At 36.6% G+C, this 11,715-nt stretch overlaps 1 protein-coding gene across 1 annotated transcript in view; it reads right to left on the reverse strand.

The window, feature by feature from the left end:
* Window positions 1–2,116, reverse strand: part of DCDC1 (doublecortin domain containing 1) — a 62,595-nt gene extending 60,479 nt beyond the window's left edge. The window contains exon 1 of the mRNA XM_012802166.2: window positions 1,946–2,116. Coding sequence (XP_012657620.1) covers window positions 1,946–2,037 — 92 coding nt within the window. The 5' untranslated portion in view covers window positions 2,038–2,116. The remainder of the gene's footprint in view (window positions 1–1,945) is intronic.
* Window positions 2,117–11,715: the final 9,599 nt, after the last annotated feature.

An 11,715-nucleotide genomic window follows, 5' to 3' on the forward strand; every position in this document is an offset into this window, starting at 1 on the left:
TTTCAGGTTGAAACTCATTATTGTCTTTTTCATGATGGTAAAAGACCTTTGAACATTGTCTACAAATTTCCATTCAATGGCCAAGAGAGTTACTCCATTTTCTGGGTACATCATAATCAAAGTTGATGGTATCAGGCAGTAGTGACAGAAAAGTAGTTAGGATTCAAACAAAGAAACAGAAGAAGCACACTGAAACAAAGCTATTAAAAAAAAAAAAAGCTGTAGGAAAGTGTCACATGAAAAGAAAGCCTGACATATAATAAAAAGGATAAATAAAGCCAGAGTTAAAGACACTCAGAATCAAAGAAAAAAAAGGGAGGTGGAGAAAGCAGTAAGAAACTGAATAGATGAAAGTACATTTAGCTCTATCAGAAAAAAATAGAAATGCGCAGGAAAAAGTTGGAATAAAAAGTAAATGTAATACCATTTTGATGTAGAAAATTGGAAAAATTAAACTCCAAAAGCAGGAAAAGTATGTCCAAACACATACTATATTAGAATTGGTATTTGTGTGAAAGAATAATTTAAAATGCTATTTTAAAATGTTTTTATTGTTTCGTTGGGAAGAATACTAACAGGAGTAACTTAAGTCCCTATAATGTAACATACAGAACTGTAGTCCCCAACCCTGAGACCATGCACAGGTACTGGTCCGCGTCCTGTCAGGAACCAGGATGCACAGCATCACTGCTGAGTTCCACCTCCTGTCCCATTATCATCCCTATCCCAAACCCCTAACCCCCATCCATAGAAAAACTGTCTTCCATGGAACCAGTCCCAAAAGGTTGGGAACTGCTGATAGAGTATTCATCAAAAAAATTATCCAGCCATGCAGTTAGCGCATTGTGTAAAGGATCTCATATATGAGTGACTTATGTCCCTATAATATAACATATACCGTATTCATTTAAAAAAATTATCTAGCCATATAGTTAGTATATGAGGATCTCGTACACTGCTAATATACATTCATAGCTGTAAAAGAACAAGGGGAAAACAGATAAGCTGAAAGTCTAAGTTTCACTTTTATTTTAATCTAGTGACACACATACACTCAAAAAAATAAAAGCAAACACTCTAACTGTTCTACAGAAATAAGTATGACCCAGCATATCCACAAGGAGATTAACATAGCCTCTAATTTACATATAATTTCTGTGATGCTCTTATGGCCTCAGTTTTCTAGTTAACATAAAAGACTATGTCATCACGTTTCTCGACATCTGATGTACACCTTTTCGTTCTTTCACTTTCTAACAGAAAAAAGAAATAAGAAAAATACTCTGTCTCTTCTGCTTTATACTTCTGATAAAGTGCTCTGGAGTTAGATCTGTTTCGGTTCAAACTCTACCTTCTCTACATACTGACTGTGTGAGTTTAGTTAAGTTAACAAACATCTCCACATCTTTGTTCCTTCGTAAGTAAATGGAGATGTTTAGAATACTAACTGCTTTATATTCCTCACAGGTTTGTATTGAGAAAAAAATTGAAGTGATGCAGGTTAAGTGTTAAGCATGGTGACTAGCAAATATTACCTGTCATTACTTTTTTTTTTAGATGAATATAAGGGTACAAACAATTAGGTTACAATGTTTGCATTTGTTAGGTAAAGTCCCTGTTGTTGTGTTCCGCACCCAGGAGATGTGCCATATACCCTTACATTGTTCCCATTATTACCTGCCATTATTATTATAATCATTATGCTACATGTCCAAGTCATACCTAAGGGATATGTTTATTGCATCATCACTCTTTATTCTTCTCTTAAAGTAGAAAATCTTGAAGGGCTCTACCCCAGGCAACAACCTTTGTAGCCCATCACATCTCCAGGTTATTGTTTACATCATCTCCATGAAATACCGAAAGAACATTTTCATAGTCAACTTTCATAAGCGTATTTATCACCTTTAGAATTCAGTTTAAACTGCCGAAATAATATTCTTACCTTGGTAAATCATTCAAAACATATTTGTGAATTGAGTCCACAATATTCTCATCCAAGGCACTTTCAGGGTTGCTTTGCTGCAATGTCTCCATCACTTTTGTCGGGGGGGGGGATAAAGAAGACTGAAATAATGCTTCCCTGTGACCTTCTGCTTCTATTTTGCTATTTTCATCTAAGAATGAATAAAAAGAATTATTTAATTTAAAATGTGAAATCCTATTGGGTTACGAACAGAGGCTAGATATTAATCATGCTTTACTTATCATCATGTTCTAGACCACACAGCAATTACTGAATATGTAATTCCATTAGAAATGACCAGAAATGAGAGCCTAAAGGAAGAAAAAATATGAGTCTACATCTATAAGTGGTATAACCCCATTTAAGAAACAATGCTAATTTGTTGCAAAGTATTTTAATTTTTGTTGTTTACTAGAAAACCACTTATACTAGCAAGTTTACATGTGGAATGTGTTAGTGAAAAAAGCACAACACATTTTTTTTTGTTGTTTTTTCCTTTGTCATCCCTTCTTTTATAGAACTTAACCTTCCTCCTGATCTGATGAGACTGTCTCTTATTTGGCCTTGCCTTCCAAGCATGGAATGAGTATCCCCAGGTGAGTCAGACACAAAGATGCGTAAATCGGAGTTCTGATGCAGAAGAACTCTATTTTCTGGCATGACTAGCTTTTAAAAGAATGTAAACCTCCATCATTAAGAATGGGGCAAAAAAAGTTGAAAGCAGACGTGAGAGAAAGGAAGTGAAATCCTGATGACAACATTTCAATCCCTGAAACCAGCCATTAAAAACATCTCTGAGTTTGCTGGGTATGAGCCAACAGACTCCTTTTTTTTTTTTTTTTTTTTTTTGCTTAAGCTACTTTGAACTGAGATTCTCTTATTTGCAGCCTAGAAATCATGAATAATACATACGGACAACTAAAAATCATTAAGACCAAACCTATACATCCAAAAAAAGTAATGTCAAGGCATGTTATCTATAGGACCCTTTCCAGGGTGTAATCATACACTCAATGTAATTATGCACTCACATGCTGACATAAGCTACAAAGTCTCATCACCAATGTGCTCCATTCAAGCAACAAGGAGAAATCCCAAGGTAAGATGATACACTAGGACTAAGGAAAAGATACCACTGTTAAGGTAATACAAATATACTTATACCTTTTGTATTGCTGTTCTGTAATAGTAAAAGCATTCATTTACTCAAAGATTATTTGATTACCTACAAGGTACCTAGTATACTTTCAGGCACTTAGAATGCTTCAATGAACAAAGCAGAAAAAGATTATGCCTGTGCAACTTACATTTTAGGGGTACAGATAATAAAAAAATAAAATAAATTGTATAGACGTTAAAAGGTGGTAATTGCTGTGAGGAAAAAATGATGAGGTAAAGGTAAACTGGGAGTATAGTAGCAGAGGGAATTGCAACTTTAAATAGGGTTGTCAACATAGGCCCGACTGAAGTTGTAGCATCTGGACAAAGACTTGAAAGGGGCCAGGAAGTTAACCATGTAGATATCCAGGAAAGCAGATATCCAGAAGGCCCTAAAGTGGATATATCTGGCAGGCACGAAGAATAGCAAAGAAGGTGAATTAATAGTCAAGGGGGAATGTAGTTGAGGTAAGGTTAGAAAGGAAATGAAGGGTCTTATGGAACATTGTCAGGCTTTACAGAACTAGAAAGCCCTGAGGATGTTTGGAGCAAGGAGAAATATGATCTTTTTAAAAGATAATTTTGGCTACTTTGTTAAGAATGCATCAAATGTTTTAATTTGTATGGACAAATCAGTATTAATATTTTCTAATACTGGCATAAATTATAAAAAGTATCAGAGACTGCTAGTTGTCTGTCAGTATCTATTTCTTTCTTCTACAAAACTAGAATCCTTAATTTTTAACTAAGGCAGATAGCTGCCCAAAATAAAGACTTTATTTCCCAGTCTTCCTTGTAGTAATTAGGACCATATGAACATGTCCTAGCCAATGACATATTAGGAGAAATCATCAATGAAATTGAATCTGCCCTTCTTTTTCCATCTTTCTGTTACCCAGAATGAAGACAATGACTAGCTCTGGATTGGTCATCTTTAACTCTAATATGATACAGAGGATGGAAGCCAGGACCATCCAGGGAGGATAGAAGTTTGAATCTCTGAAAACATGGATTATCATATCAACCCTGCACTACTTACTGCCAAACTTTCACATAACAAGCTTCTAGGTTGCTCACAACAGTATTAATTTGGGTCTTTGTTACTTATAGTTAAACCTAGTCCTAAAAAGCCTGAAATTCTCTTGAACTATGTTGCTCTCAAAAAACTAAAATACAGGCAGCACCTGTGGCTCAAAAGTGTAGAGCACTGGTCCCATATGCTGAAGGTGGTGGGCTCAAACCCAGCCCTGGCCAAAAACTGCAAAAATTAAAAAAAAAACCCAAACCTAAAATACATGGTATTGACTTACAGCAGGGTTATGGGAGAACAGTACAATGGCTTGGAATCTCAATTTAACTCAGAGTCCAGTAATTTGAGTCTTGCCTTGTAGGGATAAAAAATTCAACTATTTCTGTGCTGTGCTCCAAACTGAAGCCATTAGAAGTAGCACTCTAAAGAGGTAGGTGCAGAAGTCAAGACTGTGACTCTGAGCCTTTTTAAAGCACTTTCCTCTAAGAATTTTTTGTCACACAATAAAATCAGCTCAGCTGTCAAAGGTAAGACTAAGGTTGCTACCTTCCCACCAAGCCTATAGTATTAGAAGACCTCAAAGGAAACATCTTTGATGGATAGTCAGGGAATTAAGAAAACCATCCACCATGCTCAAAAATAGTGTCTAGATGTGATCTTTGGTCTTATTTACATGTACAAGAAGCGTACTAATTAGGAGAGAGGAGAAAGGATCATGTTGAATTGCTAAAGAAGTCATCAAACTAGACTAAAACCTTGTGATTGACTTCTAAATCAATTTCATGCCCACATTTGTATTAGCAAGAAGCAAGGTGCAAAAACTGTTCAACACTCTGGACTCAAATTCTCCATTGAACATCTCAGATGTGATCATAAAGTATAATGGATAAAATCCTTCCTATAATGAATAAAAGGCTGAATTAGGAGTATCCTCAAAATCCTATAATGGATAAAAGACTGAATTAGGAGTATCCTTATGGAGTAATCAAGAAAATTGCTCCAACACTAGAGAAGGTATCCTTTACAGTTCCCACATAGCCTAGCAGAATTGATAACCACTTTGGACCAGTAACCATTATGTTGGTCCCACTCTCATCTTTTCCAAACATATGCCCATTGTGTGTTAGGTGTAATGCAGCAAATGTGTCAACTTTTAATTTATAGATTACCATGCCACTAGTATTTAACAAAACAATTATTTATTAACCTAGCAGCCTGGGTTTTAAGCCATATTTTAAAAGTTTGTATCTGGGGGTTTTCAAACATGACTAAAAGCTGCAACAGCCATGTGTGAACAAGAGTAAGTGGTTATGTTCTATACACAGGAAGAAGAGTCTACCAAAGATAGTGTGGCAGCTAAAAGGTCGGATTGTGGAAGAAACTGTTAGATGTCCTCTGTTGAGAGTCATGAGTCCCAGTTCCCTGAACCCAGTTGACCTGGATCAATTACTTGATTGCACTAATTCAACTGAGGTGTGGTGGTAAGTGAAAGCAAAAGGGAATGGAAACTGAAAACAAAACTGGAGTGGCACAGGCAGTGTGAATAGAAAGTAAAAGTAACTTACTCAAGTTTCAGAGTAACAAAGAGAGATTTTATTTAAGAAGAATAAAGAGAAAGTTTGGAGCACTTCCAATGAGTTAGAAAAGGGTCCTCTTACCAAGGACAGAAGGTGAGAGAGACAATTCTCAAAGGTCTCCAGCAGTTTAAAAATTCTCTGTTGAAATTGGTTGCAAGTCTTTCATTGGACTTTCTGAACCTCTAGGCAGTATTACCTTTTTCTATTGGTCATTAAAGATCTTTCTATTCGTCATTGGTTACCTAGGTTACTTCATACCCATATTTTTATGGTACCTCCAAACTTCCTAGTTCAGCAGGCCAGGTTTTCCTCCTTCCCCCTTGAAGTCCCTTTCTTTGTGTGCCTTATCATTCTGTAAAATATGTTCTCCTCTTTTAAAGACTTAGAATTTATAGCTAAAGCCCTTTTCCCACCTAGGTATAGCCACCTGACTGCCTAATTTCTAGTTAGTAGAATTCAAGCAGAATTAGTATATGTAACTTCTGAGTATTCTCATTTAATGAGAGTGGGCACAAGGGATGACTTTCAGCTTTCTTTTCTTTCTTCCTGATGTCTAGAATGTGATCATGGCTAAAAGCTGAAACAGCCATGGATGATCATGAATGAACTCTCTAAGACTGGAAATGAAAGCTACTCACAGCAGAGCACCAATATGGAAGGACCTGAGAACACTATCCCAGCCCTCCAGACTTTCATATGAGCAAGAAATAAACCTCTTTCCTTACTATTCTTCAATGTAAACTTTTCTTAACAACCTGTACACTCTATTCCCAGTAACCAGACTTTGGCTCACACTGTTCCTACACTGAAAGAGGCTTCTTCTTCAGAGATAGGGTCTTGCTTTGTTACCCATGCTGGAGTCACAGTAGCATGATTATGGTTCATTGTAATCTCAAACTTCTGGGCTCAGGCAATTCTCCCACCTTGCTCTCCTGAATAGTTAGAACTATAGGTGTATGCCACTATGTCTTGCTAATTTTTTAATGTTTTGTAGAGACAAGATCTCATTATGTTGCCCAGACTGGTCTCAAACTCCTGAGCTCAAGAAATCCACCCTTTTTGGCTTCCCAAAGAGCTGGGATTACAGGTATGAGCTACTTGCACCTAGCCAAATTTGACTTCTTCATTCCATTTTCTAAGGGTTCATATTTAAGTTGGTTGGTTGCTTGAAACTAAAAATAAATTTTCCTATGTGCTTTGGTCAGAATGTTTGTTTCTCTTCAAAATTCCTATGTTGGAACCTAATCCCAATGTGATAGTATTAAGAAGCTAGGCCTTTGGACAGCTGATTAAATTATGAGAGTGGTGCCCTTCCTTTTCACCATGTAAGAACATATGGTCTATAAGGAGGCAAGCCCTACCAGATATCACTTGGTTCAAGTCCAAGACTTGCATCAAAGACTTGGACTCATAGACTCCAAAACAAAGTCTTTTTGGAGTCTATCTTTGGATAGGCAAGTCCAAAATCTGATCGGGTAGGCAGCAGGCTGGAGACTTAAGGAAGAGTAATAGTTCAACTCCAAAGGTAGTCTACTGCCAGAATTCTTTCTTACTCAAACAGTTCAGTCTTCATTTTATTAACCTTTAACTGATTGGATGAGGCCTACCTAGATGTTAGGGGGTAAAGTGCTTTATTCTACCCACCCATTTAAATGTTGATCTCATCCAGAAAACACTTTTGGATTAAACAGCCAGATCAAATATCTGGTCACCATGGCCCAGACAAGTTGGCACATAACACACACACACACACACACACACACACACACACACATACATACTTACAGAGTCATGCATCACTTAACAACAAGAATACATTCTGAGGAATGCACCATTAGGTGATTTAATGGTCTGAACATCATAGAATATCCACATAAACCCAGATAGTATAGCCTACTACACACCTACACAGCTACCAAGGGTGGGGAACCTGTGGCCTTGGGGCCACATTTGGCCTTCAAGATCCTTGAGTGGAGCCTTTTGACTCAAGCCAATTTTTATAGAACAAATACTTTTAATAAAGGGACTTGTTCTGTGAAGTTTGGATTTGGATGGTGGGCTGCACTTGGGGATCTGGAGGGCCATATATAGCTGAGCCACATTAAAGGCTGCCATAACTTTGTTCTTGATTGAAACTATCTCAAGGTCTACAGGAAGGGACATTCCTTTGAAGACCCTCTGGAGAGATTAGAGAAACTAATCTAGTGGGAGGCAGGCACTGAAAACAGCTTGTGTGGTCAGGAATTTCCTGGAAGAGACCTGAGTAGTGGTAAATCAAGATAAGGTTTTGTAGTGCTAAGTTAAAGATTATGTCTGTTCTTTACAGATGGATACTTTGTTCTTTAAAGCAAAAAGAGATAAATAAGTCTTGTGACTTTCCTGTAACTTTATTATATTGTAAATTTAAGATTATGTGTGTACGTGCAAAATGCTTTATTGTTAGGGTATAGAAGTTAGTAAGAAATAAACTAGGGTTGCTGTATGCCAGAGAGAGCTACAGCCACCCCCTCTTCCAAGACATTCTGACTGCTAGTTTACCTCTGCAACTTCGGCCGGATCACATCATGAAATAGCCCAATAAGGCTTTGAAGCTGCAGGTTTCCCCCCAAACCCCCACCAGCTTATAATTCTATACAGGCTACAAACCTGTATAGAATTTTACTGTACTGAATGCTGCAGGCAATTATAACATAATCATAAATATTTGTGTGTCTAAACATAGAAAAAGTAATGTGCTACAATGTTACAACAGCTATGACATCACTAGGTAATAGGAATTTTCAGCCCCATTATAATCTTGTGGGACCACTACTGTATGTAGTCCATCATTAACTAAAATATTGCTTTGCAATCATCATCACACACACACACATACATCCTTTTTGTTCTGCTTCTCTGGAGAACCCTAACTAATAAACCCTCTTTCAAAAACCATGCCAGCTTGCAAAGCTGAGCTGGAATTGGGGCTAGAGAGACTTTCCTGAAGCATGAACCAATAGAGCCAGTTAGATGATGGAATCAATAGTGTTGACGTGGGTCAGTAAGAAGCTATAGCAAAAGGAGTATTATCAATAGGACCAGAAGCATCAACAGACAAATTGATGCCAGGGCTCTTACCCATTTGGGAGAGGCCAGCTGAAGGACTTCCCTGATGAACTACAATTAAGCCCTAAGCTTCTTAGATAATCTAGGGGAAACAAGAAGCTCAAAGAATATGATGCTACAATTGCTAAGTAAGCATATGGAAGAATAAAAGAAATATAACCAATACCTACAAGTATTATCAAGGAATTCATACATACAGTACATAAGGGAATGACCATATCTTTCTCTTCCACTTTCTTTCCTCATATGCAAAGCAGGGTTATTCACATGGTTATGAGGATTAAATGGTGAAAGTGAAAGCATTTGGCACACCACTTAGCACATGGTAAACATTCAAGAAATGTTAAGTGAATTGGAATTTATATCAAATAAAAGATATTCCTCTCCTCATAATTTAATAAGAGAAGTTTTATATTCTCCAAGCATCACATATACTCAATACCAATTCGAAACCAGGAGATTAACAATCACAGACCCAGACGAGAGAAAATCTAAGTTAAACTCAAGAAGGGAGGACAAAAGGAGGAGATCAAATACCTTCCTGCCCATTGGGTACAATCCATGGATAGATGGTACTCTGCCTGGATGCAAAACAGTTACAACTCTGACTTTCGCCTGCCATGTGCAAATTATATAACCTAATGGTTTGTACCCTCATGTCAATCTGAAATTAAAAAGAATAAACCAAAAAAAGAAAAAAGTTTAATAAGAGTGATCCACTCAGCACTCCTCTGGTATTTTCACTGGAGACCAAGGGGCTGTTGCCCATTCATACTCCTCCTGCCCCTTTAAGTCTTCTCACAATAGGAGGACCAAGGTTCTCTTCTAAGTTGTCCTTAGCAACCACTGTGAATTCTTTCACAGGTTGAGTCTTTCCTAACTGGGGAATGCCTGTAAGTAAAAATCCAGCTGTGTATCTCAAGGCAAAATTATATGACTGATGACAGCAGTGTTTTTCAACCTTTTTTTTTTAATCTCATGGCACACTTGAACCTATAATTAAACTTCTGCGGCACACTTAAATTATGTTGATTTAAAAAAGGGTTAAAAAAAAGAATATGCTTACTATACTTTGAACTTCTCTTAAAGATAACTTAATGATCTTTAAAAGTTTTCAAGGCACACCTATGATCCTCTGATGGCATCTCATGCCATGGCTCACCAGTGAGCCATGGCACATCAGTTGAAAATCTCTGGATTACAGAATGAATCACCTTGTAGAACAAAATTCATGGACTGTTCTGATGTGTTTGTTATATAATCCAACTATTAAAAAATAAAATTGCACAACTATTCAAAAATCACTGTTGAAACATAGTTACTTTTTACTTATGCCAGACTATAATCCTAATTTTCAGTAAAAGTAATTAGTGATGAGTATAGATTTTTATTTTTTCTTTCTGCAAAATAGTTTCAGGATATTCTTAGTGGAATGAGTTATGTAAGTGTGAAATCATCACCACTATTAAATTCTTCTGTAATGTTACTATAAAAACAGTGCTAGCCTCACTAAAAGCAGAGGTTTTCACAGGTTAAGTAGAATATGCAGACTAGAATAGTTTCAGAAGATAACATCCTGCACATTGCTAATTAAATAACTAATTGTTCATGAGAATTAAAGGAACAAAAATGTGTTAATTTTAATTTGATGGACACTAAATACTATGATATCTTAACAGAATACACATAAAGGCATTGCCTTATATTTTATTAACACACGCATGGTTTCTTTGTTGTCACATTGAAAAACCCTACTTTACTTCCTATTTCTTAAAATTTTACATGAATATGTGCTCCTGTATCATGCCCAACCCCTAGATCTGCTCTTTTATCCTTTTTTACAAAAGGCATTCCCATACACAGGAGTTATGAGTTTGGAGCCACATTGCCTAAGTTTGCCTTCTTGCTGCCCACTTACTAGCTGGGTCACTTTCGCCAAGTCACATAACCTCTGTGTTTCACTTTCTTCATCTGTAAAAGGAGGGTAAGAATAGTACCCACCTCATGAAGTTGATGTGTTTGGTACACATGTTAGTTTCTGAAGAGCTACTGAAGATCACAGTGTTGGCAGTTTTCAAGTTATCAAATTTGTGGAGATTTTCTAACAGTCATGAAAGTGTGGCTACTTTAAAGGAAATCATTTCCAGATCCTTGCCGTCTACAAATGTGCTTTTCTAAAGTGCATCTTCCCAAGAAGCCATCTTTCCTAATTAAAGTTTATCCTTGTACAGTCTCCATTTCTCATTTTATAAAAGAAAAGTATTCCTTTTGTGCCCACTCCAGGACCTCAAGCCAAAGGACAGCTCCACCATTCTTCTAATCAAGAAATTATAACTGCATCCTCACCAATCTTATCAATATATATCTCCCATCAATTTTCTTTTCATGTTTATTAAGTATCAAAAATGGTAATATATTCATGATACTTTGAATAATTGCATGCTTCTAATAATTATAATAAACACTCAGTCCTGAAGTAATTTTTCAATACTTATAACTTTATGATCACATGACATTTTAAAAAAAGCTTAGTCAAATAAGAACATGCTATATATGACAGAGAGGCCTATAAAAAACTTCCAATCAAAGAAGACAAAATTCCATATGAAAGCTATAACTCAATTATAGCCCAAGAATATGGGGAAAAGGGAGAAGGAAGGGAGGGGAGGAGGGATGATGGGTGAAGGGAGGGTGTGGGATCACATCTATAGTTCATCTTACCAAGGGTACATGTGAATCTTTCTAAATGTAGAATATAAATATCTTAACAAAATAAGAAAATGACATGAAGGCTATGTTAACCAGTTTGATGAAAATATTTCAGATTGTATACAGAACCAGCATACTGTACCCCATGACTGCATTAATGCACACAGCTA

Source organism: Otolemur garnettii, unplaced genomic scaffold (genome assembly GCF_000181295.1).
Source record: "Otolemur garnettii isolate 467f Iridium unplaced genomic scaffold, OtoGar3 scaffold00001, whole genome shotgun sequence".
Taxonomy (NCBI): Eukaryota; Metazoa; Chordata; class Mammalia; order Primates; family Galagidae; genus Otolemur; species Otolemur garnettii.